At 49.6% G+C, this 27,987-nt stretch overlaps 1 protein-coding gene across 1 annotated transcript in view; it reads right to left on the bottom strand.

Moving 5' to 3' along the window:
- mdga1 (MAM domain containing glycosylphosphatidylinositol anchor 1) overlaps window positions 1–27,987 on the bottom strand; it is a 98,733-nt gene that overhangs the window by 20,260 nt on the left and 50,486 nt on the right. The window contains exons 5-13 of the mRNA XM_084668514.1: window positions 23,641–23,837; window positions 22,807–22,939; window positions 13,175–13,444; window positions 11,260–11,589; window positions 9,986–10,282; window positions 6,027–6,293; window positions 5,529–5,677; window positions 541–715; window positions 299–322 (exon numbers count right to left, since the gene is read on the bottom strand). Of these exons, the coding sequence (XP_084524640.1) occupies window positions 299–322; window positions 541–715; window positions 5,529–5,677; window positions 6,027–6,293; window positions 9,986–10,282; window positions 11,260–11,589; window positions 13,175–13,444; window positions 22,807–22,939; window positions 23,641–23,837 (1,842 nt within the window). The remainder of the gene's footprint in view (window positions 1–298; window positions 323–540; window positions 716–5,528; window positions 5,678–6,026; window positions 6,294–9,985; window positions 10,283–11,259; window positions 11,590–13,174; window positions 13,445–22,806; window positions 22,940–23,640; window positions 23,838–27,987) is intronic.

Here is a 27,987-nt window from a genome sequence, read left to right as displayed (position 1 = left end):
AGGGAGAGTGGGAGGGAGGGAGGGAGGGAGGGAGGGAGGGAGGGAGGGAGGGAGGGAGGGAGGGAGGGAGGGAGGGAGGGAGGGAGGGAGGGAGGGAGGGAGGGAGGGAGGGAGGGAGGGAGGGAGGGAGGGAAAGGAGAAGGAGAAGGAGAAGGAGAAGGAGAAGGAGAAGGAGAAGGAGAAGGAGAAGGAGAAGGAGAAGGAGAAGGAGAAGGAGAAGGAGAAGGAGAAGGAGAAGGAGAAGGAGAAGGAGAAGGAGAGGGCAGTCTAGACAGAGTAGGGGTGAGAGGTGTCTTACCTGAAGGTCTTGGGTAAGTGTAGGCTGTGGAAACAGAGGGATGGATGTGATTACTGTGTGTCACAATCCTTCAAAAACAAAACGTGGACTAACGTAGAAGATGATGCAATCTGCAGCCAAAAACAGAGACAGTCCTCCGGAACAAGAAGCATTATCTAGACCACAGACTCTTTTAGACTCGATCGCCATGGGCGGCCATTTTGTCTCCGAGCCGTGGGAGGCAGTCGCAGTGGTTGACTCACGTTCAGAGTACTGGATGATGCGACTGACGTAGTCCCCGGTGCTGTAGGTGGTGATGGGGGCCAGGCGGACCTCGTAGGACAGGGGGATGCGCAGGTCCATCAGAGGGTAGGACATCAGAACTCCCTTCACCGGCTCCTTCATGTCAATCTGCTTGGACATCAGGTTCTGCTTCATCTAGGTAGGACACACACCACACAAACACACACACACACAGACACACAGATACACACCACATAGCAGAAAGGATTCCACGTTAAAAGTTGCACTGCAGCGGAAGGGTTCTGTCGTCCACAGCAGCAGAGATCAGAAGAGCATCTCACCACCACATCTCCTCCTTGCATGAATATAATAACAAAGAAGAGTTTTGATGGTGACATCAGCAGAGAAGGGGTTTGTGTGGGAGAGGATAGGGGTTAAGGAAGTTTGCTCTGTGACTCATTTAGTCTGTTGGTGTGGGCTCGCTACCAGACTGGAACTCGCTAACGCATCAACAATCCATTTGTCTGTCTGTCTGTGTGTGTGTGTGTGTGTGTGTGTGTGTGTGCCTGGGCTCAGAAAGGCACTAGCACATCTCTATACAGCATGGGTAAACATGGAGGCTAAAAATGCAGCTGATGTTATATTGTAGACTGGCCTGCGGGGGGAGAGAGGACCAAACATACAAACTCACACACACACACCATAATACACACACACACACACACCATAAATACACACCCACACACCATAAATACACACACACACACACACAGCACTTTGAAGGTCTATCCATGATAGGCCTTCCCTCCCGATGGATTAAACAACAGTGTACTAACCATACACAGAGGGCTTTGATGGACACACACAGAAAGGAGTGTGTGTGTGTGTGTGTGTGTGTGTGTGTGTGTGTGTGTGTGTGTGTGTGTGTGTGTGTGTGTGTGCTTGAGACGTTCCAGCGATGTGTTAAAATATTTATCTGTATCCGTTTGATTGAACGTGGGAATTTCATTCCTTGTGCGTGTTACGAACGGTTCAATACTGTGGCGATTCATTTGAATTCAAAATTGTCCACGCGAGGGCTTGTGTGCATCTATGTGCCTCTGTGCATAAAGGTGTAAGTGCAGGGGTCGTATGTTTAAAACGGCATCCACCCCACTCCCAGACAGACAGAATGTAGCTGTTAGGAAGCATGTGTTGGGTAATGTACAGGACAGTTCTAGAGTGTGTTGGGTAATGTACAGGACAGTACTAGTGTGTTGGGTAATGTACAGGACAGTACTAGTGTGTTGGGTAATGTACAGGACAGTACTAGTGTGTTGGGTAATGTACAGGACAGTACTAGTGTGTGTTGGGTAGTGTACAGGACAGTACTAGTGTGTTGGGTAATGTACAGGACAGTACTAGTGTGTGTTGGGTAATGTACAGGACAGTACTAGTGTGTTGGGTAATGTACAGGACAGTACTAGTGTGTTGGGTAATGTACAGGACAGTACTAGTGTGTTGGGTAATGTACAGGACAGTACTAGTGTGTGTTGGGTAGTGTACAGGACAGTACTAGTGTGTTGGGTAATGTACAGGACAGTACTAGTGTGTGTTGGGTAATGTACAGGACAGTACTAGTGTGTTGGGTAATGTACAGGACAGTACTAGTGTGTGTTGGGTAATGTACAGGACAGTACTAGTGTGTTGGGTAATGTACAGGACAGTACTAGTGTGTTGGGTAATGTACAGGACAGTACTAGTGTGTGTTGGGTAATGTACAGGACAGTACTAGTGTGTGTTGGGTAATGTACAGGACAGTACTAGTGTGTGTTGGGTAGTGTACAGGACAGTACTAGTGTGTTGGGTAATGTACAGGACAGTACTAGTGTGTGTTGGGTAATGTACAGGACAGTACTAGTGTGTTGGGTAATGTACAGGACAGTACTAGTGTGTTGGGTAATGTACAGGACAGTACTAGTGTGTTGGGTAATGTACAGGACAGTACTAGTGTGTGTTGGGTAGTGTACAGGACAGTACTAGTGTGTTGGGTAATGTACAGGACAGTACTAGTGTGTGTTGGGTAATGTACAGGACAGTACTAGTGTGTTGGGTAATGTACAGGACAGTACTAGTGTGTGTTGGGTAGTGTACAGGACAGTACTAGTGTGTGTTGGGTAATGTACAGGACAGTACTAGTGTGTTGGGTAATGTACAGGACAGTACTAGTGTGTTGGGTAATGTACAGGACAGTACTAGTGTGTGTTGGGTAATGTACAGGACAGTACTAGTGTGTGTTGGGTAATGTACAGGACAGTACTAGTGTGTTGGGTAATGTACAGGACAGTACTAGTGTGTGTTGGGTAATGTACAGGACAGTACTAGTGTGTTGGGTAATGTACAGGACAGTACTAGTGTGTGTTGGGTAATGTACAGGACAGTACTAGTGTGTTGGGTAATGTACAGGACAGTACTAGTGTGTTGGGTAATGTACAGGACAGTACTAGTGTGTTGGGTAATGTACAGGACAGTACTAGTGTGTTGGGTAATGTACAGGACAGTACTAGTGTGTTTGGCAACATTAACAAATGTTCCCATGTGTGTATTTCAGGGACTATTTTCAGTAGCGGATGTGGACTTCCCTTCCATATCGCACACATGCAGGGGTGCGTATTGATTCACACGTGACGTTTCCTTGAGCTAACAGAAACTAACGCTTGGCTGAGGGACTTCCACACCATCGTGGGAATTGTTGTTAGAAGTCTTCATCCACCGTACAACAATTCTTCTTGCTGGAACGGTCTTGATGTTGACTTTCTACAGAGTTGGCACTTTGTGGGCCAGACTCTTGGTGTTTGTGTGCGTTTGTGCTTGGTGGTGAAAGTGCCTTGTAAGGCACTTATTTAGGAGGGAACAGAGGGGAGAATGCTACTATCCTATGAGAATGTGAACTTGCTGACATAGTATTTAACTCCCTCCACTTACACACATACGTGCAAACACACATGAACACACACACACAGGCAACCACACACGCACATTACATTACACACACACACACATTACTTTCACACACAAAACACACTGACACACTCTTTAAAGCTTGCGTCATGGGACAGATGTTGCTTTCTTGGCTAAATTGTTGTGTATGTCACACATTTTACAGTAGGTTAAACGTTGCAGTGTGTGTGTGTGTGTGTGTGTGTATAAGAGGCCAAAACTACCAGTGTGTGTGCGTACAATTTTGAAATGGAAGACGTTAGTGAGGATGACAGACAGAGATTTAACGTTTACTCCTGATGATGAAACTTCTAGAGTTGATAGGCTGTCAGAAGGGGCCTGAGAACAGGCTGACATGACTGCAAGGTGCAGCGTTTAGACAGATAGGCTCCACTTAGGGACTCCCGGCTTCTCCTGTCAGACAATCTGTAAGAGCAGCTCTACCGCCACAGTTTTTCTCAGCCTCCCACATCAACACTATGGAAACTTTTTCCAAACTAACACTAAATGCTGCCGCACGTACGTACACACACACACACACACACACGTACGCACACACCCCTAATGGAGAGCATGGGGAATAAGCATAGATATTCTCTGTTTCTCCCCCACACATGTGCACACATGTGCATGTTCTCAGTGTTTCTGCTCATCTCATGTTGTTATCCATCTAAGGAGCACGCATGTCCCAACAGACCCTTAAGGTAGGACTTTTAAAGAGGAAAAGATTAACTATTCAACTGCATAAAAGGCACCAAGCTTAATCTCTCCTCCTCCTCCTTTCCCTCCTCCTCCTCCACTCCCTCCTCCTCTCCCTCCTCCTCCTCCTCCCCCACTTCTTCCTCCTCCTTCACTCCCCCCTCCTCCCCCTCCTTTCCCTCCTCCTCCTCCTTCTCCTCCACTCCCCTCTCCATCCTCCACTCCCTCCCCCTCCCCCTCCTCCTCCCCCTCCCCCCTCTCCTCTCTCTCTTTGAACCCTGCCTTCCCTGTATAATTCATCAGGATGCTTCCTTTCCTCAGCTGCTCAGGGACAGGGTTTCCACCAATAGCCGAGGACGCCGGATAAGAGCAAATAAAACCCTATTTCACCGTGAGTCTGCAGAGCCGCGTTGCCGTGCCAACGGTAAGTCTGGTTACCTGGGTGGACTATTGTGGTTCAAAATGAAGAAACGACGAGGTCTTAGGGTTCATGGGTTTTGGCAGACGAGCTGTGGTTTACACTTACATCCATCAGCGGTCCATAAGCCTTGTGGATACCTAGAACTGAACGTCTAGACTCAGACAGAAGGTGGGTATTAGTATCCAGGTGAGGGTGTTGGGTAGTTGCTTCAACAGGAGATGAAGCAGAGGTGTGCACTAACCAAATACAGAAAGGTGAAAGTTACTGATATGATCAAAGACACATGGGTGTGCTTTCTGAAAGGCTCAAACCAAGAAGAGAAAGTGATTTAAGCAGATCTCCCACCGTGACTGTCATTTTGATACAGTTGATGATTGTTGGGCTACGGCATCAGGGTTAGTGCTGAGTAGGAGCAGAGGAGAGAGGAAGGCAAGGGAATAGGGTTCAGCGGAATCTACTGTCTTTATTTGAAGACGGAGAACAGAGACCTGCCTCACTGCTGGAAGATCAGGAGTTGTTCATTCAGTGCAAGTTTCCATTGATTTGACTGTCCACTTCCAACACAGCTCTGCTATTCCCAGAGCTCACTCTTTGTGAACGCACGTTTACTAATCTCACACACTCCATTCACACAACACTCGATACACAGTTTATTGGTGTGTGTGTGTGTGTGAGAGAGAGAGAGAGAGAGAGAGAGAGAGAGAGAGAGAGAGAGAGAGAGAGAGAAAGGGTGTTTCAAGAGGCTGTACAGGTGCATGTTTCAGAATGAATGTGTGTTTGATGTGTGAAACACAACGCTGTGTACAATCACAGAGGGAGGGAGGAAGGAAAGAAGAAAGAAGAAGGAAATGAAGGAAGGGAAGAAGATGAAGGGAGAGAGATGTGTACGTGTGTGTGTGTGTGTCTTACCTTCCTGACGTTGACCCAGTAGCCAATGATGCGTCCTGTCGCGGCCGGTTCCCGCTGTGTCCACTGGAGGTTATAGGAGTAGTTGTTCCCCTTCAGGATCCGGATAGGGTTGGGGGTGTCGAAGTAAAACTCTGCATCATACGGCTTTGCTGCATAGGAAAGGGTTTAGTTACAGACAGTGTGTGTGAGACAGCATATCTATAGCTTATCTGTGCCACTGAAATGTCTCCCTGCAATGTGAGAACTGCCATTTGTAAAAATAAAAACATTGGGTGCACTTAAAAATGGTTCACACAGTAGAATGAAACCGATAGTGTGGTTCCAAAACAGCGACTTCCGGAGATAAACCCAACATGCCTTTACCACGATCTACTCACGACCACTACCAGCTAAGCTAACGAAAAGCTAGCTTCTCTCTGGCGCGGGTGGCCTGCATACACTCTTAGACAAGTGATTCAATTAATTCACACGGGCTGCATACAGTCAGACGTGACTCACAGGAGACGTTGAAGGTGCAGCTGGAGATGCCGGCTGTGTTGCTGACGCGGCACTCGTAGGTTCCGTTGTTGGTTGGGTCCAGTTTGAAGCGTAGCTGGGGAACTTCCTGGGGGTCCGGGGGACTTATCCGGTAAGGCTCGCCATTGCGGAGCCAGCTGATGTCGGAGATGCGTGGCGGGTTGGATTTGACCACCTGACAGCGCAGCACCACGTACTGCTGGTTGGGTGAGCGGACATCTTGGTAGACCGGGTCCAGGACAGGTGGGTCTGTACATACCAGAGAGTGAAGGAGGAGGAAAATTAGGACCCTTAGCCGAGACTACCACTTACGGACAAACTGAGTAGCATCCATCAAAACTATTGTACTCTCTCTCTTTATTGTCTAGCAGCAACATATCCGTCTTGAACTGCAGACAAATGGCATACAATACCAACTGACATGCCAAATCCGACACTAGCAGGACGGATTCGTCGCCGCAGGCATGGAACGTAGCATAGTTGTGGGTAATTAACCTGTCAGAAGCTATCTGTGGCTAATGACTGACGACCCGTCATTAGCCCAGGGTCAACCAGGCTGTTGCGTCCGTAAATGACCGTTTTCGCAAATCACCCGCTAGCCACCACCGTTAATAAGCGACGATGCTAATGCTACGCTAACGACATAGCAGGAGATGTATAGCCCCAAGACGATTCCCAGACATAAGACGGGGAACGGTTATTGGCTATAGATGTGCAATCATCGACTGTGTTATTGCCATGTTCTGCCGGATGGGGAGATAAGCGAGTGGTGTTCTGCATTTGACACAACGCCTGCAATTACATCGGTGTGATTAATTATCAAGGAAAGGAGAAAAAAAAAACATTGATACAGACTTCAGATAATGTAGCCTAGATTTATTTGCACACAGACACTAAAACCTACATTATATAGATTATATATGAACCAAAAAATGAATAACGAGTATAATCGAATGTGATTATATGAAGAATACGTCTTCTGTCTGGTGGGAGACTGTGACGGACTGTTTCCTGGAGGTTGGGTTGGCGTGAAGGCCCGAGGTATTATCCCACGAGAGGACAGAGAACGAAAAGTGTGTAGAATATATCACAAAGAAGGGAAATATCATCAAGAAGGAGAATAGAGGCGTGGACAAAAGAAAACCCCACAGGAGAAAGAGATCGTAAAAAAAGAGAAGAGTACTGTGAGAAGAAGCAAAGAGTGATGAGTCGACAGGGCACCCAAAGGAGGGCGAGCGAGAAACAGAGAGAAAGGGGGGAGAGTGAGGGATGAGGAGATAGTGAGATGGAGAGGGGGAATGAGCAGCAGAGCAGAAGATGAAGAGAAGCGTGGAGGGGTTGGTTGATCGAGAGATCATGTTAGATACAGCAACCTGCACTCAGCTGTCTGGCTGTCTTCGTCCTGGAAATAGACCCCACAGACGTAACCGCCACTAACATGACCACGTACTCTCTCTATACGGTTTACAAGGACTCCTAGGGCCATTGAACACTTTAATTTCACAAAAATATAATCCCCAAACAGCCTATCATCATCTTCATTTTCTGCAGAGGGCGAATCTTTCCTATAAAGCCTGTTCAAACAGACCCAACATTTGCAGTAAACAGTAGAAATCCTTTTCTGTTGGGGGCAGTGATGGGAAAGGGAGGGGGAGGGGGGGGGGCGGGAGGAGGAACGAGGAAAGGGGAACAGACAGGAGAAAGTGACGAAGGAAGATGGATGACGGAGTAAAAGGGGTGCCAAGGTGTGAGAGAGAGCGACCGTAGATGATGGAGAGGAAGAGATGGAGCAAAGGAAGGAGAGTGCAAAAGAGAAAAGGAGAGAGAGAATGAGAGACAGAGGGGGCAGCATGGTGAGGAGTTGGGTGATTGATGATGATGAGGATAGCAATGAGGAAGAACAGCGACATTACAGGACCAGCCTGAAAACAAAGCACAGAGTCGGGTGGAGGGAGGGAAAGAGGGAGGGAGGGAAAGAGGCTTGGGGTTTCACTTAATTATAAAGCCTCCATAAAAAATGATAGCATCTTTCCATTGTATCGATCAATGGTGCTAAATGGAAGGGAGGAAAACAAACCCGATAAAATGAACGAATCAACACAGGCTGCAGCAGAAAGGATGGGCTCACTGTTCCTAGCTGTGCTCTCTCTCTCTCTGCCTGTCTCTCCCTCTCTGTGTCTCTCCCTCCTCTCTTTCTCTCCCTCCCCCCTCTCTTCCCTCCCCCTCTCTCTCTCTCTTTCTCTCCCTCTCTCTGTGTCTCTGCACCACCTCTCTTTCTCTCTCCCCCCTCTCTTTCTCTCCCTCCCCCCTCTCTTCCCTCCCCCCTCTCTCTCTCTTTCTCTCCCTCTCTCTGTGTCTCTGCACCACCTCTCTTTCTCTCTCCCTCCTCTCTTTCTCTCCCTCCCCCCTCTCTTCCCTCCCCCCTCTCTCTCTCTTTCTCTCCCTCTCTCTGTGTCTCTGCACCACCTCTCTTTCTCTCTCCCCCCTCTCTTTCTCTCCCTCCCCCCTCTCTTCCCTCCCCCCTCTCTCTCTCTCTTTCTCTCCCTCTCTCTGTGTCTCTGCACCACCTCTCTTTCTCTCTCCCTCCTCTCTTTCTCTCCCTCCCCCCTCTCTTCCCTCCCCCCTCTCTCTCTCTCTTTCTCTCCCTCTCTCTGTGTCTCTGCACCACCTCTCTTTCTCTCTCCCCCCTCTCTTTCTCTCCCTCCCCCCTCTCTTCCCTCCCCCCTCTCTCTCTCTTTCTCTCCCTCTCTCTGTGTCTCTGCACCACCTCTCTTTCTCTCTCCCCCTCTCTTTCTCTCCCTCCCCCCTCTCTTCCCTCCCCCTCTCTCTCTCTCTTTCTCTCCCTCTCTCTGTGTCTCTGCACCACCTCTCTTTCTCTCTCCCCCCTCTCTTTCTCTCCCTCCCCCCTCTCTTCCCTCCCCCCTCTCTCTCTCTTTCTCTCCCTCTCTCTGTGTCTCTGCACCACCTCTCTTTCTCTCTCCCCCCTTTCTTTCTCTCCCTCCCCCCTCTCTCTCTCCCTCTCTCTGTGGCAGGAGTGGGGTGGCCACCTGCTATATAAATCAGGGAAGCTGCAGGACCAGGGGGGAGCTGGGGAGCTGGGGAGCTGGGTGTCATCGGTGCGGCCCGCCTGCATTAGCCAGCCTTGTAAATCCTGCCCTGCTACTATAGGGAGCGCGGAGGAGAGGAAGGGAGAAGAGAGAGAGAAGGAGAAGAAGAGAGGAGAGCAAAGGGGAATGGAGCAGAGGAGAGGGAGAAAGGAGAGGGCCGGGGGAACTCTCAATTATTATCTCTCTTCTTTTTTTGTGGACTTCCTGATTGTCTTGTTCAGTTTATGGGTTGTGTACACAAAAAGGATAAACAAGACATACATAAGATATTTCCATTTAGAAAAGGACAGTTTGGGTTTTACAGAAGCACATATATTCAAGTCATTGAGAGAGCCTTTGTGTTTTGCTTGAGTGAGTAACATCTGTGAGCCTATTCAATATCAGGCACATAAATGCATTCTGCTCACGGTTTGACGAATCCTTTTGTGACTCAGCAGGCGTAAGAGTCCGCTGCTCAAACGAGAATTTAAGAATCTTGGATTGAGAAGGACTTGTTGCTCTTGTTGGTTAGTTGTAACTGATTTTACTTCTTGTACTCGCTGTGAATTTTATTATTGTTGCTTGCTTTTTCTACAGGTACACTCTTGCACTTTTTGAGGTTCATGTTGTTTAGTTGTAACTCGTTTAACTACATGCTCTTATGGTTCTTCCCATTGGCACTTATTTGCTTTTCACAATGTATGCTTCGTGTTTTGGCTACCCGCAATGTTTTCTCGATGTTATGATCAGTGACCTATGCACTTTTGTCAAGCTCTCTCTTTGGATAAAAGCGTCTGCTAAATGAATACATGTAAAAAGAGAAGGAGCCGGATGCTAGAGAACGGGGACACTCACACTGGACGTTGAGCTGGACCTGAGCCTCCCGTCTCTTGATGTTGAGGCCGTTGTAGGGTGCCGTCTGACAGCGGTAGCCCCCAGTCATGTCCCTGCTGACGTTGGTGAGGCGCAGGCGTCCATCTCTCGTCTCCACCGCCCACTCCCCGGTGGGCATGGCCAGGTCCTTGTCCGCGCGCGACCACAGAACAGGGGGGCGGGGCTTGCCGTCCACCATGCACACCAGCTCCGCGCTGCCGCCCTCCCTCACGCTCACCACCGACCCCCCCGCCGGCACCGACAAGACCGGGGGAGTGACTGAGGGAGGGAGGGAACAGGAAAGGCGGTGAGGAAACATGTTGACGTGTTTTTATGGGACACTTAAGTGGCAGTCCTGCTTCCTGGGGAATGTCAAAGTCGATGTTCACTGGCTTGTGCCAGCCTCAAGGTCACCCCTACACTCACGCCCATCCATCCTGCCAGTAGACCGTTTGAAACAGGAGCGAAAGGAACCCACAGAGACTGACACATGAGCCAGGGGACGAGCCGGAGAGAAGCCCGGCCTGCTGGCAGAGATAGAGACACGAGGAGAGACTTGAAAGAATTGAGACAAATGAAGGAATCAAGCTGGAGCGACACCCTGAACCCTGATCGAGGGAAAGGGAACGTTTGAAGGAAAGAAAAAGGAATGCATCTCTCTCCCGGGGGGAAGGAAGGGAGGGTGGAATCACAGGGGCAGGGGTGCTAACCACTTTCCTGACGGGGGGGAGGGGAGGGGGGTCATCCTCACCCCCAATATCTGTCTGCTGAACCAAGAGGATGTCTGTGGAACTGGCTACCAAAGACTGGTGGAGTAACTCATTACCACCCTCCTTCCTCTGTCTCCGTCAGATAAATCACATCCACTTGGTGTGACTCAGACAAGATTGGAGAAAGTGATATTGGATTTATGTTATGGCGGTCCTGATTGACTCATTCATGAGACTGCTTTGATTAATAATCAATCTAAGTAATAGTGATAAATATTCAGTAACTGCCTTCGGGTGAGTTGGCATGCAGTTGACTCAACAAAAAAAGGCAAAGCTGTTAAAGAACATTTTCTAACTTACTGGGAGATCAACAGTTAGATACCTTTAATGCTGTACACACAAGTCAGATTTAGTGACATTTTCTGGTGAAATGAGAAATCCTTAACCGTAGTTGTTGGTGGAAAAACTCCTGAGATTTTCGAATGGGCAGTTTACATTTCCAGAAGCTTTACAGGTTTCTCTGGAGGCCTCTGTCACATGGCTTACCGCTGTTCTGGGTGATGTTGACGTCCACCCTGAGTTCTGGCACTCTGCTCCCAGGAAAGTTAGCCACGCAGCTGTAGGTTGCCAAGTCTCGGAACTTCAGGTCTACGATCTCCAGACTGCTGGTTCCCGGGGCCATGTCCGGGTCGCTACGCAGCACGATCAGGCTGTCCGATGTGTAGATGGGGACGCCGTTCTTGTACCAGGTGTAGTTGACCTTGTCCTGGGGCTGGGCGTCCACATGACAGGACAGCTTGAGGTCGCGTCCCATCTGGATGCTCTCGCTGTCTTTGTTGGAGTCCGGGGTGATCTGGAAGGTTAGGTTAGTCATGCCTGGAGGAGAGGAGAAGAGGAAAGAGGAGGGGAGGGGAGGGGAGGGGAGGGGAGGGGAGGGGAGGGGAGGGGAGGGGAGGGGAGGGGAGGGGAGGGGAGGGGAGGGGAGGGGAGGGGAGGGGAGGGGAGGGGAGGGGAGGGGAGGGGAGGGGAGGGGAGGGGAGAGGAGAGGAGAGGAGAGGAGAGGAGAGGAGAGGAGAGGAGAGGAGAGGAGAGGAGAGGAGAGGAGAGGAGAGGAGAGGAGAGGAGAGGAGGAGAACAGTGGAAGAGAAAGATAAGAGAAGCAAGACAGGGAAAGGGGATGAATGGTAGGGGAGGGAGGGGAAGGAGGGAGGGTTTATCACACTGAGTCATACGTTTACATTTAGATACTGGGCCTGCCGTTCCATTCCTTCTGAACATACCAGTAGCACTAAGAAGTCCATCACAGTCCAGTGGGAAGGAGAGAGCCCTTGTGTGGCTCATGCTATATGGCAGCCTTACTGGGTAGGCAGCTGGCCAGCATATGGTGAATGCGCTAGCTAACTAACTTCAGAGGCATGGATGGCCTTGTGTCACCACAGGTGACTAGTGTCCTTGGCAGGCAGCTGGGCATGTGTGTGTGTGTGTGTGTGTGTGTGTGTGTGTGTGTGTGTGTGTGCATGTGTGTGAGTGTGTGTTTGAAGAGGATGATGTGTGTGTTTTTTCTTTTTCTGTGTAAGTGTTCAGGCACATTACTGAGAAGGGAAAACACACCCAGCTCATTCTAGCAGACACACACTCACACACTCACACAGTCGCTCTAATTACTTCCACTCAAGTCCAATTAATTGGAGTAAATAAAAATGATTAAGAGGGATAAAAATAGCCAAAAGGGCCACCAAATGATGGCTTTTGTTTAATGGCAGGTTATTACAGGGACATACTTAACCTTTGATTCTGACATGGTTGCATAGCGACAGAGCTAATCATAGATCAACTGTCGACAAAAAGACTAGTGCACACACACACACACATACAGGCGTACACACTCACACACAAACTCATTTACATACTCACACACACACACACACACACACACATACAGGCGTACACACTCACACACAAACTCATTTACATACCCACACACACACTCACACACACACACATACAGGCGTACACACACACACACACACACACACACTCACACACAAACTCATTTACATACTCACACACACACACACACACATACAGGCGTACACACACTCACACACACACACACACACACACACACTCACACACACACACACACACACACACACACTCACACACTCACACACTCACACACACACTCACACACACACTCACACACACACACACACTCACACACACACACACACACTCACACACACACACACACACACACACACACACACACACACACACACACTCACATGTAGAATTTGAAAGCCCTTCTTGAGTATGTAATTAGTCCCTTGTTTGACAAATGGAGGAGAACACAGCAGGCAAACACACCTGGCACACACCACAACAACCCCCCCCCCCCACACACACCACTACACAACACACACACACCACAACAACCACACAACACACACACACGTACTTCTGACGAGAAGATTGACGTTCTTCTTCGCGGGGTTTCCCACGTTGTTGACGGCCGTGCAGTTGTAGAAGTCCGAGTCGTCGGGGGTGACGGAGCGCAGGGTCAGCGAGCGGTCCCTGACGACGGCGTTCTTCGGCAGCTTCCTTGGATACCGCGACCAGGTGACGGTGGGGACGGGGAAGCCAGACGTCACCTCGCAGGACAGCGTCACGTCCTGTCCAGGGTCCACCACCAGAGTCTCGTTGACAGACAGGCGGAGAGCAGGGGGAGCTGGGATAGAGGAGGACCACACACCGGAGTCAGGGTCAATCTGGGGTCAAACTGAACGGACAGTGTCGTTTTGGTACAATGCGACATTTTCTAAGTTGATTAGATAGGCGAGTCACTTGTAATGAATTAGCAATACGCTGTTGGTCTCAAGTTTGTTTGGTTGATTGATGAGGAAGGGAGAGTGCAGCATGGTACTGCACTTTCATCTGAGGCCTTTGCTCATGTTTTGACACAAACTTGTTGCACAACTGACCTCACAGAAAACGAGTAGAATGACCTGAAATACAGTACGGAGAGAACATTGGAGAAAAAAGAAAAGACCTCCAGACAGAGATCGATAGCAGCTCAAGTCTTTGGAAATGCAGAGGGCAGGCCAGGGGAGGACAGGCTACTGTACCGCAGTTAGACAGAGGAGAGGAAGCGGACACATCTGTGCTTTGTGAAAGAAAAAGGACAACTCAAATGGGGCATTAATCATCGTCGCTGCTCCGACGGAATGCGCTCACACATTCCCCCTCCCCCACCCAACACACACACACTAACACACACACATTCTCCCTCCCCCACCCAACACACACACACTAACACACACACTAACACACACACATTCCCCCTCCCCCACCCAACACACACACACTAACACACACACTAACACACACACATTCTCCCTCCCCCACCCAACACACACACACTAACACACACACATTCCCCCTCCCCCACCCAACACACACACACTAACACACACACATTCCCCCTCCCCCACCCAACACACACACACTAACACACACACTAACACACACACATTCTCCCTCCCCCACCCAACACACACACACTAACACACATTCCCCCTCCCCCACCCAACACACACACACTAACACACACACTAACACACACACATTCTCCCTCCTCCACCCAACACACACACTAACACACATTCCCCCTCCCCCACCCAACACACACACACTAACACACACACATTCTCCCTCCTCCACCCAACACACACACACACACAGGCACGCCACCTTGAAGGTGAAAAACATGGCTAAAGCATTGCTTGTTTTGGACGGCAAAACTTTCCTCACTCAAGATGAGACTTTGTGTTTCAAGATCATTTTGTGTCACAGGAACAGTGGGTATCAAATCCACGAGCCAATGACTTCCTGTATGTCGTGTTGCTGTGACACATAGCAGAGGTTCATCACTACAGGAAGCCATCTGCACAGTTTGAAAGTGGTCACATTTGCTTCCAGAAATATGAAGCCAAAGATTGAAACCAATTAAAAATGCCATCATTAACTGTCCTTAAGTTAAGTAACTTTTGTGCATTTTGAGAGTATAAGCAGATCTGTGTTGGATCTGGTCCACACAGTATGATCTGATGCCATCCAACTAACGGCTCACTTCGATAGATTCCAGTAATCATTTGGGAATGGCCGAACATGCTTGCCAAACTGAGTCTGTTCCATTTCCCCAAAACAAACGACGAGAAGTATTTTTTTCTGTGACTTCTCACAAAGCGCATCAGTCAAGGCGAGACTGGAGTCCAAATCAAACAACCCTAACCTTTACAGACCTCAATCCTCTGCTTACACACACCGCAAATACACACTTAGTTTGGCAGCTTCATCATTCAGTTGGCTGAATGTACTACAGGTCATTCAGTCTGCCAGAGGATGGATGTGAGTGGATGGGCGGTGCTGGCGGGGTCAGAGGTTCAGGTGTATTTCTGAGACAGAGCCAGTGACAGGTGAGAGAGTGATCGGGAGCATGAGTCATGTTCTCACTTCCTCTCCTGCTCGTCCACTTCAATCCTAGTGGATTTCTAGAGGGCAGAAGGTGGTCTTAACACAGGCTGTTACGTACTGACTGGGAGGTAATCCTTCCCTGAGACCACACACACACACACAGACACACACACAGACACACACAGACACACACTCCAAACAGGAACCTATTCATTTAAGTGACTTCATTCTCCCCCTCATCTAATCTCTTGTTCATCAGATTTCAATCACAGTAATGAAAAAAGCGTGTTCAAGCGGGCTCAAGTACACACACATACACACACTTCCACAAAATACACACAAGCCATCAGAATGCTCCTCCTTGTAGTCCACCTTTCATTGCTATGATCATTCATGTTCCTTTCATTTGAAAATATAACGACAGTCAGGCTTTCAGCAACTGTACTATAATCATTAAATCACTGGTGCTTTCTTTGAAATTAAAGACAAAGGTAGCACAGATAATGAGCCTACTCCATTAATGTACACGCATTCAGTGTACATTAAGTTCACAGAACCCTTGTTACGGTCTCCTATACCTACTGAAATGAACAGCGAAACACACTTCAAAACACACACGCCAAAGCAACGTGAACAACAGAGAAAAACTAAACCTAAACCAAACGGCGACTTTCTGCAGGTGCAGTATGCTGATCTGGTTATGTGTTCCCCTGTTAGCTTCCTTCCACATCTCCATCTCTGAGCACTTCCCCTGCTTGCTCCCCTCCACATCTCCATCTCCGTCAGGGAACAAACGACAGCAGGACTTGCCCAGTCTTCTCTGAGGCAGCAGGGGTGGAGAGGCAGCAGGTGTGGTGAGGCAGTAGGGGTGGAGAGGCAGCAGGGGTGGAGAGGCAGCAGGGGTAGTGAGGCAGCGAGGGTGGAGAGGCAGCAGGGGTGGTGAGGCAGCGAGGGTGGAGAGGCAGCAGGTGTGGTGAGGCAGCAGGGGTGGAGAGGCAGCAGGGGTAGTGAGGCAGCAGGTGTGGTGAGGCAGCAGGGGTGGTGAGGCAGCAGGGGTGGTGAGGCAGCAGGGGTGGTGAGGCAGCGAGGGTGGAGAGGCAGCAGGGGTGGTGAGGCAGTAGGGGTGGAGAGGCAGTAGGGGTGGAGAGGTAGCAGGGGTGGAGAGGCAGTAGGGGTGGAGAGGCAGTAGGGGTGGAGAGGTAGCAGGGGTGGAGAGGTAGCAGGGGTAGTGAGGCAGCGAGGGTGGAGAGGCAGCAGGGGTGGTGAGGCAGCAGGGGTAGTGAGGCAGCGAGGGTGGAGAAGCAGCAGGGGTGGAGAGGCAGCGAGGGTGGAGAGGCAGCAGGGGTGGTGAGGCAGTAGGGGTGGAGAGGCAGTAGGGGTGGAGAGGTAGCAGGGGTGGAGAGGCAGCAGGGGTAGTGAGGCAGCGAGGGTGGAGAGGCAGTAGGGGTGGAGAGGCAGCAGGGGTAGTGAGGCAGCGACGGTGGAGAGGCAGCAGGGGTGGTGAGGCAGCAGGGGTAGTGAGGCAGCGAGGGTGGAGAGGCAGTAGGGGTGGAGAGGCAGCAGGGGTAGTGAGGCAGCGACGGTGGAGAGGCAGCAGGGGTGGTGAGGCAGCAGGGGTAGTGAGGCAGCGAGGGTGGAGAGGCAGCAGGGGTGGTGAGGCATCTGCCTGGTCACTGCCGGCCCCCACACACAGCAGTACCACACAGTTTAATGAGAGCCATGCTTCATGCTCTCCTCCCCTCCAGAGATACCCACTGCTTCATCCAACACCCCCTCTCTCTCTCTCTCTCCCTCTCTCTCTCTCTCTCTCTCTCTCTCTCTCTCTCTCTCTCTCTCTCTCCCTCTCTCCCTCTTCTCTCACATCCTCAGAAGCATTTTGCTGGCTTGTTTTATATATTTTCTAGTTTTTTTGTGAAGAGCTGTTCTGAGCCGTGAACAATGATTTGCACAACAAATAAAACACAGATTCCCAAGAACAGGAAAGGACAAAAAGCAGAGAAAGGGAGGGGGGAATTATAGCTTCAATTTCCTGTGGAGGCAGAAGCTTCACAAGCTCCAGGATCAGACAGAGCTTGTCCCAAAGTAATGGGATTGATGTGTATTAGCAAGGTTTACGTAGGGGGGACAATGTCAGCACCTGAAAAGTCTCTCTTTCTCCCCCCCCTCTCTCTCTCTCATTTAGTCTGTGTTCTCATTTTGTATCTGAATTTCTCTCTCTCTCTCTCTCTCTCTCTCTCTCTACAAGCTACAGTGATGGGGGGGAGCAGTTTCGGAAAAGAAGAGATACAGGCGATAACTAGGACAGAGGAAATGAAGGGGGGAGGAAAATGGCAAAGGTAGATCAAGCACCAGGATTAGGATCAACTGCATACACTGAGCGTACCCATACCAGAAGGGTACGGTCAGTGTATGCAGCTGATCCTAATATGAGGTTCCACAACGGCTGTAAAAGAACCAGGCGAGGGTGTCCTGGTGATTACACTGACCCAAGGGGAAAGGCTAGTGTACAAGATCCATTGGCGAACTGTGTGAACAAGTGTCCAGTCATTGTGATCCTTGCTCTGTCACTTCTTGATTTGTTTTACTCCCTCAACACTGTCCCTCTCTCTTTCCTTTCTCCCTATGCCTTTCTATAGTTTCTCTCTCCATCTTTCCCCCTCTCTCTCTCTCTCTCTCTCCCTCTCTCTCTCTCTCTCTCTCTCTCTCTCTCTTCTCTCTCTCTCTCTCCCTCTCTCTCTCCCTCTCTCTCTCTCTCTCTCTCTCTCCTCTCTCTCTCTCTCTCTCTCCCTCTCTCTCTCTCTCTCTCTCTCTCTCTCTCTCTCTCTCTCCCTCTCTCCCTCTCTCCCTCTCTCTCCCTCCACCCCACTCTCATTCTCTCTCTCTCTTGTACCTCACAATGTGCCTCTCAGCCACACTATCACACACACACATACACACTCTCTCTCCGAGTGTATTTCTTCCATTCGGTTCCATCTTACCTTCATAATTCTCTTCCATGGAGACTAACAACACTTGTGCTACCCAGCATTATTGTGAAGGCATAATGAGAAAAGCATAGCAATCAATACAGGATATATCTCTCTCTGCCTGTGGATTTACACCCAGGCAGGGTTCCTTATGCGTGTGAAGAACTCTAAATCACTGAGTGGGAAAGTAGGGCTGGGGTAGGGCTGCTTGTGGAGGCTGGGGCTGAGGCCATGGTCTGGGGCTGAGGCCATGGGCTGGGGCTAGGGTTGGGGCTGGGGCTGGGGCTAGGATTGGGGCTGGGCTGAGGCCATGGTCTGGGTCTGGGTGTTAGACGGCTCCTGAACTATCCCCTCGTCTGCCTTGGAATCTTGATCCACGCAGACAAAACCAAAGCACCAATGAGAAGCTCGAGACTGTCGCCATGGTGACTTGGACGGAGCGCCCTGACACTCAGAGCTGGGCAATCGCCTAGGGAACAGGTTGGCGGTAATTAGGGACCAGTCAATTACTGACAGCTAATGGTCCCTGTGAAGGCACCAGCTCAGCTGGGAATAAGGGGCTCTAAATGATGCATTGAAATGGCTACTTAACTAGCTGTTTAACAGCCTGGAGATAGTGATAGGCCATAGGTCAACTGGGGAGGGGTGGGGGAAGCGGTTGGAGGGGGGGGGGGGACTTGACTGGCCTAGAGGAGCAGAGGAGACGTAAGCTGAACTTTGAACTTTGATGGCCCCTGACAGGAGTCGGTTAAGGTCAGTCCGAACCAAGTGTATTAAACAAACCCTCACACACACACACACACACACACACACACACACACACACACACACACACACACACACACACACAGCACTTCTCTCTGCACTGACGACTCACATTGCGGGGCCTGTTGTTTCGCCAACGTCGAAAAAGTCGATACCTCTCCAAGTCCACCCTAAGAGAGGGGGAAGGGGGGAGGTGGAGGGGGGGTTCCTGATCTGAGCTTTACACAGCCCATGTTGTTTTAAAGGGAAAGAGGATTTAGTTCTGTCACTTACCAGAACAAGCCCAACCAAATCCCAGGGCAGGATTATGAAATAAAAATCAATTTCTCCTCTTGTACTCGGCTGTGAATCACCGTTGATGGCATGACCTACTTGGAAGAATCTAATCTAGCAGTGATTGACGCTACAAGGACAATACTGCTCTGTGGGTTAGGGAGGAAAAAAACATTGCTTTGTGAGAGAGACATACAGTACAGGTGTGCGGGAACACACACACACACACACACACACACATACACACACACACACACACACACACATACACACACACACATACACACACACACACACACACACACACACACATACACACACACACACACACACACACACACATACACACACACACACACACACACACACACATACACACACACACATACACACACACACACACACACACACACACACACACACATACACACACAATGAAGCAGGGAAAATGGAAAACAGAAGAATGCGTGGACACATGACAGCTTCATGTGCTGAAACTCACAACATCAGCGGCTAAACCTTCGGTTCCAAATGGCTTGCTCTGTCACTACACTTTACATTTAGTCATTTAGAAGTCTTATCCAGAGCGACTTACAGTAAGTACAGGGACATCCCCCCCCCCCCCCCCCCCCCGAGGCAAGTAGGGTGAAGTGCCTTGCCCAAGGACAAAACGTCATTTTACAGCCGGAATCAAACCGGCAACCTTCTGATTAATAGCGTTATTCCCTAACCGCTCAGCCATCTGACCCCTTCTACTTTACTTGGGATGGAGCGCTGCTCATTAAGAGTGTGTCTTTTGACAGAGGGGTCGTAACCTGGTGGGAGGCCAGGGGCGTTAACAGGGGAGCTTTCAGAGACAGAGCAACTATTTAGCTCTCCTTTCAGGGACTGTTCAACTCCTTCATTCCTCACTCCTTTCCTCACTCTGTCGCCTATCTTCTCTCTTTCTCAGGCCATTCATTCCTTCCCAGGGCTGGGCACGACTGTGTGTACTGTGCCAACACACACACACACACACTCACACACTCACACACACACACACACAGAGACATGTATACACACACATGGCACAGGCACACGGTGCTAAGAGCCCAGGAGAGTGTTTGTACTCTCCTATGCGTGGCTTCTGATTGGCTGTCCCCAAGTCTCTCTAGGCAATGTCACCACAGCTCTGGATTGATTATGCGTGTGTGTGTGTGTTGCGTGTGTGTGTGTGTTGCGTGTGTGTTTGTATTGATAGAGAGAAGCTCTGGGGGGGGGGTATCGACCCACCCTGGAGGAGATGAGGTGAGGGAGGGGCCGGCTCAGCCCTATCCTCTCCACATTTTTCATTCTTTCTTCTACGAGTTCCCTCTTTTTCAAGTGTTTTTTTTCCCTGTAAACCGGTCTCATTTCGTCCTCTCTCTCTTTCTTTTCGTTTTATTTTCTCTTTCCGTTTACCCCTCCGCACCTTTCAGACTCTCCTTGCCTGTCATTTACTTGACTTTTTTACTCTATTCAAATGGATTTCTCAATTAGCTCACTTTGTCTCTCTCTCAATCTCTCTCTCTCTGTCATTATTTCTCTATCTCTCTCTATATTTATCCAACAGCAAGGACATATTACAAAAATAAATGGGAAAACCTGTGGCCCTTTTCTTTAAACAAGTGACTCTCTGTCGGAGGAGGAGCATGATTTAAGGGTGGGATCTATAGCTGCTTATTAGAGTTCGAGATTTGTAGGTTGAGACGTCAGTCTTGTCGGCGCAAAGTTTCATCAAAGTGCTCATCAAAAATGAACCATGTTCTGTCAGAACGCCTAGTTAAGATTCAGTTCTCCACCAACAGAGAAATCCAAACAAGAAATTGAAACAAATCAATTCTTCATTCTTTCTGTTCCTGGACATGGTTCCCATCAGATCCTGTCCTGATCTAAGCAGTGGACAACATGTTTGGTGTGTGTATTGTAGTTGTAATTTGTGTTTTCCCAGGTGTGAAATGGGATATTTTGTTGTTGTTGTTGTACTTGTTTCATGTATATCCTTTTTCGGAGCACATCCTCAAGGGTAAAGACACAATAAGTTAGATACAGACTTGTTTTTCCTTCCCTCCGTCTGGTTCCATCTCTCTCTCTCTCTCTCTCTCTCTCTCTCTCTCTCTCTCTCTCTCTCTCTCTCTCTCTCTCTCTCTCTCTCTCTCTCTCTCTCTCTCTCTCACTCACTCACTCACTCACCCCCCCTTTATTTCTCTTTCTCTCTCCCTCCCTCTGTCTCTCTCGCTTTCCATCTCTCCCTCTCCCTTTCCCTTACTACCTCTCTCTCTATTTCTCTCTGTCTCTCTCTCTCTCTCTCTCTCTCTATTTTTCTCTTTCTTTGACTGCCTCTCCCTCCCTCCCTCCCTCTCTCTCTCTCTCTCTCTCTCTCCCTCTCTTTCTCTCTCTCTATCCGTCTGTCAGACATCACAGAGAGGAAGGAGGATGGATCGCCTCCGCCAAGCAGAGTGTCTGAAGACGTGCTCAAACATACCCTCAGTCCAATCAATTTTTTAAGAGGGCTAATTTGACAAAAGTTTAAAGGAGTAAGACAAAAACATCGACCAGGAAGGGAAAAAAACTGTCATTATGTATTAATGGAGGGCTACTCTCCTCTTCGGCTCCTGTTATAAAAAATAAAAAAAACGAACAAAACGTTCACGTTCACATTTTTTTTCAGTTGTCTCATTCAATCTCTCCGGTCGGGGCGAGGCTTGGCTCGTGGCGCTTGGCTAGCATGTGGCTAACACTGCTAGCCTTAAGTTCCTCCACGACGTTGCCCGTAAAAATAAAAATATATATGCTAATCACATGTGGCCCTCGTCAGCCCGTGTCCCTATCCTCCCAGTCCCCATCCTGGCCCCAGCCTTCATTTACATCATCAATCATGGCCTTTCATGCCTTGTAAAAATATATATCCACTGCATATAAAACAGAGGAATGGGTCAGCTCTCTGAGGAGCGTGACATTTGAAACTAGGCGAAAGGGAGGAAGGGAAGTGAAGAAGAAAAAGATACGGGCAGATAACAGAGACGCCTGCCCCGGGGTGCTTAAGAGAGCAACTCGGCTCGGTGAAACTGACAGGGTTGTCCACGCCGACGCCGGCACCCACGGTAACGGCGTTGCCGTGGCGCTGCGGTTGGGAGACGGACAGACGGGTGGGGAGACAGGCAGAAGATAACAGAGCCTCTGACAGCTGAATTCAAAGGGACGGGTTGGGATGGGCTCTCAGCCTGATAATAACAAGACACACAAACACAGGAAGAGGCTCCGGGAGAGAAGGAGAGATGGATGGAAAGAAGAAAGTGAAGAAAGAAAGAGGGGGTGATCTACCCTGGAGGGAAACACAAAGAGAGACTTTGAGGGATATCTACACTGAGACAGATGCAAGGAGAGACAGAGGGAGGAGGAAGAGGGAGTTGTGGGGGAGCCATAAATAACAGGTAAGGTTCAAGAAATTGACAGGAGAGGGGATTAGATAGAGAGAGAGAGAGAGAGAGAGAGAGAGAGAGAGAGAGAGAGAGAGAGAGAGAGAGAGAGAGAGAGAGAGTGAGAGAGAGAGAGAGAGAGAGAGAGGGGGCATGATGAAGAAGCAGTAACTTACTGGTGGCATTGGTGAGTCGGAAGGTTACAGAGTTGTCTGGGATGTCACACACGTTGCGAACTGACACCTGACACGTGTAGTTGGCAAAGTCCTTCAGGCGCAGGTTCTTCAGCTTCAACACCTTGGTCTCCCCCTGTAGGACAGGAGGTCAGGCTGTGACACACACACACACACACGCAGAACACATGGAAGCCAACTAACTCACACACACACATGCAGTAATATCCCAGTTTCCAGTAGCCCATCATCAGTGGAATCAATAATCCTTATGACACAATTATTGTAGATCCATCCTTCTCTCTCTCATTGTCTCTCTCTCTCTGGGGTATGGTTTGATGAGGAACTAATTTTGTGTGGGAGTTGTAAGTGAAGTGGTTTTGTCTTGTGATGAAGGGTTTGGTGTGGTGAGACGGCTTGGTTGGCTGGTAGTTCTAACTGCCCAATAAAGGTTTCTTTAAAAGTCAAAAGTCTCTCTCTCTCTCCCTCTCTCTGTGTGTGTGTGTGTCCTCTCTCTCTCTCTCTCTGTGTGTGTGTCCTCTCTCTCCCTCTCTGTGTGTGTGTGTGTGTCCTCTCTCTCTCTCTCTCTGTGTGTGTGTGTCCTCTCTCTCCCTCTCTCTGTGTGTGTGTGTCCTCTCTCTCCCTCTCTCTCTCTGTGTGTGTGTCCTCTCTCTCCCCTTGCTTTTGTGCCTCAGGCATTCATAGTCAAACCTGAATGACTGACTGCTTGTGTATGCGTGCGTGTACCTGTGTTTGGATGTGTACTTGTGTATGCGTGTGTGTACCTGTGTGTACCAGTGTGTGTTGGTGTGTACCTGTGTGTGTGTGCGTGTGTACCTGTGTGTAGAGTGGTTCATAGATGTCCACCCCATTGTCCTTGCTCTGCTCTATGGGGGTGTTCCCTCTCTTCCAGATGAAGCGGGCTGGGGGGTTAGAGTTCACGGTGCAGCGCAGGAACACCGTCTTCTCTTGATAGTAACTCCCACGCACGTCACTGATGGTCTGGTGAACCGTCAACACAGGCTTGTCCAGGTCTGCAAGACACACACACACACACAGACACACACAGACACACACACACACACACACAAGCCTGGGCTTAACTCTTGGTTACTGAGGTAGGGTTGAAGAGCATTGACAGACGCCATATTCCAGGTGTGGCGAGAAACGGTACTGCAGCTGGAAACAGTCAGATGAAGGGACTCGGACAATGCCCTGGGACTTCTTGATAAATACTAGTGGGCTTTTCCTCGTAGAGTCATCCACCAGTTCATTTGAATCATCCATAAGTGATGTGTGTGTATGGTAATGGCTGTGTAACCTTCTCCACAGTCCACTCTCCATGAGGAGAGAAGACGTGTGGTTAACTGAGACACGGGAGGCTAAGTTAGTCAACATTCAACATCAAACTCTCCTTTTTCTCTTACAAAGTCTGTCTCCTCTTCTTTCTTTTTCCATTTTCTCAGTCTGACACTTTCAGTGCCTGTATCTCTTTCTGTCATTCTGCTCCTCCACTCGTCCACATTCCCCTCTCCCCCTCTCCCCCGCTCTCCTGCTCTTAGTGTCATCTTATCCTTTTCCACTAGCTTCCACTTCTGCTGCAGTCTCTCTCCCTCTCCTTCTCTCTCCTTATCACTCCCTCTCTCTCTCCCTCTCTCTCTCTCCCTCTCCCTCTCTCTCTCTCTCTCTCTCTCTCTCCTTCTAGCATTCTGTCATATCTCCAAGTCATCCTCATCTCATCCATTCTTCATCTCTCTCTCTTTCGTTCACACCCCTTTTCTCTCCATCTCTTCATCCTTTGTGGTAAAGTGGAACACAATGGGAGCTGCTGTTTTTGGGGACTGTGTGGGCGTGCGTGTGAACGTGCGCACGTGTAACCTCCCGACTACTTTGGAGCCTAATTGGCACGACTTTATGACATACCGTCTCCTCTCTTTCTAATTCTCCTCTCTCTCCATCCTGTCCCTACAAGCCTCCCTCTCCCTCCTCCTGTCAGCCTCTCTCTCTCTCTCCATCTCTCTCTCTCTCTCCCTCTCTCTTTCTCCCTCTCTCTTTCTCTCTCTCTGTGTCTCTCTCTCTGTGTCTCTCTCTCTCTCTGTGTCTCTCTCTCTCTGTGTCTCTCTCTCTCTCTCTGTGTCTCTCTCTCTCTCTGTGTCTCTCTCTCTGTGTCTCTCTCTCTCTCTCTGTGTCTCTCTCTCTCTGTGTGTGTCTCTCTCTCTGTGTCTCTCTCTCTCTGTGTCTCTGTGTCTCTCTCTCTCTGTCTCTCTCTCTGTGTCTCTCTCTCTTTCTGTGTCTCTCTCTCTCTCTGTGTGTCTCTCTCTGTGTCTCTCTCTCTCTCTCTCTCTGTGTGTCTCTCTCTCTCTGTGTCTCTCTCTCTCTCTCTGTGTCTCTCTCTGTCTCTGTGTCTCTCTCTCTCTCTCTCTCTCTCTCTCTCTCTCTCTGCTAGTCCTCTGCTTCTCTCACCTTCTCTGCTGTCTCTATTTACCGTGTGCCTCCAGCTCTCTTGCTGTCAGCGTCTGCCTCTCACTTCTTTGACTCTGTCATTGTCTCTGCCTTTTCCACTTTCCAAAGTCAGCCTCTGCCTCTCTCTGTGTCTTTCCTGCCTCTATATCCTGTTATTTGTCTCTCTCTCCCCCTTTTCAAAGTGATCCTCTGCCTCTCTTTTCCCCTGCCACATCTCTCCATCTCCCTCCCTCTCTCATCTGTCTGTGACCTCCCCTCCTCTCCCCTCCCTGGGAGATGAGGTCTGAAGCTGGACAACCAGAGTTGAAAACTGCACCTGTACTCTCTACCTGTGTTTTTTGAAGAAATATTTAATCATATTTGATACATGCAGCTGGCCACACCCACACTCAGACAGACTCAACTGGAAGGGTTATCTCCCTCCCCCTCCCCTTCCGCCCCGCCCCGCCCCCCCTCCCTTGTCTGCCCAGCTCTCTAACACAGGGACATTGCGGGCTGCCGCTTTATTGGAAATCAAAGAGGATTTAGTGACAGCTCCTCTCCCTCAGGCACCGTGCAGACCAGAGGTCACACTGTTACACTGACACACTCACTGACCCCTGGCCTTCCCTTCCCCTGTCACTCTCTGTGTCTCTCTCTCTTTCTTTCTCTGTCTATCTCTCTCTGTCTGCCTCTCTCTCTATCTCTCTCTCTGTCTATCTCTGTCTGCCTCTCTCTCTCTCTCTCTCTACCTCTCTCTCTACCTCTCTCTCCCTTGCTACTTTTAATTTTCTGTCATTCTCTCCCTATTTCTCCCTCCACCTGCTCCATTCCTTCAGTTTATCCCACACCCTCCATCCCTCTCTCTCCTTCCCTCTCTGTCACTCTCTGGACTGGGAAAGCCAGCACGGAGGGGGAGGGGGGGGGGGGTACTTCCTTTGATGACTGCCCAGGGCCGAGAGGCCTGCCTGTGGGGTAACACGTCCACCAGACCCTGGGGTGGTCAGGAGCCATGGAGGTATGGGCTGGACAGGCCTGCTTTTGTCTTGGCTGGTGTTCAGAGCAGAGGCTCTGTTCACTGAGAGTGCCTTTGGGCTGAAAGGCAGGAGGTGCCTGCGAGTGAGTCCCAAATGAATTTTGTTTCATTTTGTAGTTGTTTTCAGAACCGTGGTCTTCTTAGTACATTTCCTCTTTCATCAACAAAACGCTTTTTTCGGAACAGTTTGTGTTCTGATCGTTCTAAAATGATTCCGTCAATTCACCCATGAGCTCTTATCGAAATTGGACTCAATTGCGTGCTGCTATCAAAGACCCTCTCAGTGTGCGTGTTTGTGTGTGTACTTGTGTGTGTACTTGTGTGTGTGCTTGTGTGTGTGTATCCTTGCGTATGGCCAGTCGGGGGAGGTGACAGGAGAGAGAGAGGGATACTTGATGTGTCCAGCAAGCCGGCCGGCCGGCCGACCAACACATAGTCTCGCAGATAACGATCAGAGAGACCAGAGAGGAGACCAGAGAGACCAGAAAGAGAGGGGCAGAGAGACCAGAGAGACCAGAGAGGAGGGCAGTTTGGACAGGGATGTGAGGTTCTGGAGTGCTATGTCAGACATAGAGGAAAACACGGAAGGAGGAGGAAGAGAGAGAGAGGAAGTGTGTGTAGTGTGCTGGGGAGGGAGGGAGGGAGGGAGGGAGGGAGGGAGGGAGGGAGGGAGGGAGGGAGGGAGGGAGGGAGGGAGGGAGGGAGGGAGGGAGGGAGGGAGGGAGGGAGGGAGGGAGGGAGGGAGGGAGGGAGGGAGGGAGGGAGGGAGGGAGTTGGGATTCAGTGGGTGTCCCTGAGGGTCACAGAACTCTGGTTCAGTTTTTTTGGTCTTTGCTCGTTTGTGTGTCTGTTTGTTTACTCCATCCAGCCACCCTTGCCAGTTCGTGGCTGCTCGCTTCACAGCACAGCTCATCACAGGACAGGACAGATGCAGCCTGCAAACCTTTTACACCTCTGTACAGGGACACACAGACCCAGAGCGTTGAGAAACACACACAGACTAACGTGTCATGCATGCGCGCAGAGCTGCATGTGCATTGACACGCACGCACACACACACACACACACACACACACACAGCAACTCCAGCAGCCAACACACAACTGTGTCGGCTGCTGTTGTCACAACCCAAATCCTTGTCATAATTCATGTATTCCTCAGTATACCATCCAGTAACACTGGATCCAGTAAACTGTATACTATGGAACAAGACTAATTAATTATATACAGTAGTTCATTATAACTTTGCCCATTGCACTTCAGGCCTGAGCAAAACTAATTTTTTAAACATCCTTCATGTTTGGCTCTACTGTACTCTACTTCTCTGGGAAGTTTTCTCCCTAACTCTAGGTTTTTTCAGGGGTGAAAATAAGTCATAAATGTTTTCAGCAATGTTTTCTTCTAATAATTGTGCTTTTCCTACTAATATCTCTTTGTCTTTTCTGCCTCTAACCCAGAGTTCGTCTTTGTCTTCATACTGAGCAGAAACTGCAGACTGGACGTGTTTCAGATTAGAGGCAGCAGACTGGACGTGTTTCAGATTAGAGGCAGCAGACTGGACATGTTTCAGATTAGAGGCAGCAGACTGGACGTGTTTCAGATTAGAGGCAGCAGATTGGACATGTTTCAGCTCCGACGCAGCAGAATGTATGTGTCTAATGTTAGCTACACTGTCTTATAATGACTACATGAACGAAAGGTCTTCC

The sequence above is a fragment of the Hypomesus nipponensis genome, chromosome 12, assembly GCF_054491055.1.
Source record: "Hypomesus nipponensis isolate SF chromosome 12, ASM5449105v1, whole genome shotgun sequence".
NCBI classification, from domain to species: Eukaryota; Metazoa; Chordata; class Actinopteri; order Osmeriformes; family Osmeridae; genus Hypomesus; species Hypomesus nipponensis.
The sequence above is the reverse complement of the archived record's forward strand: the minus strand, read 5'-3'. Positions and strand labels throughout refer to the sequence as shown.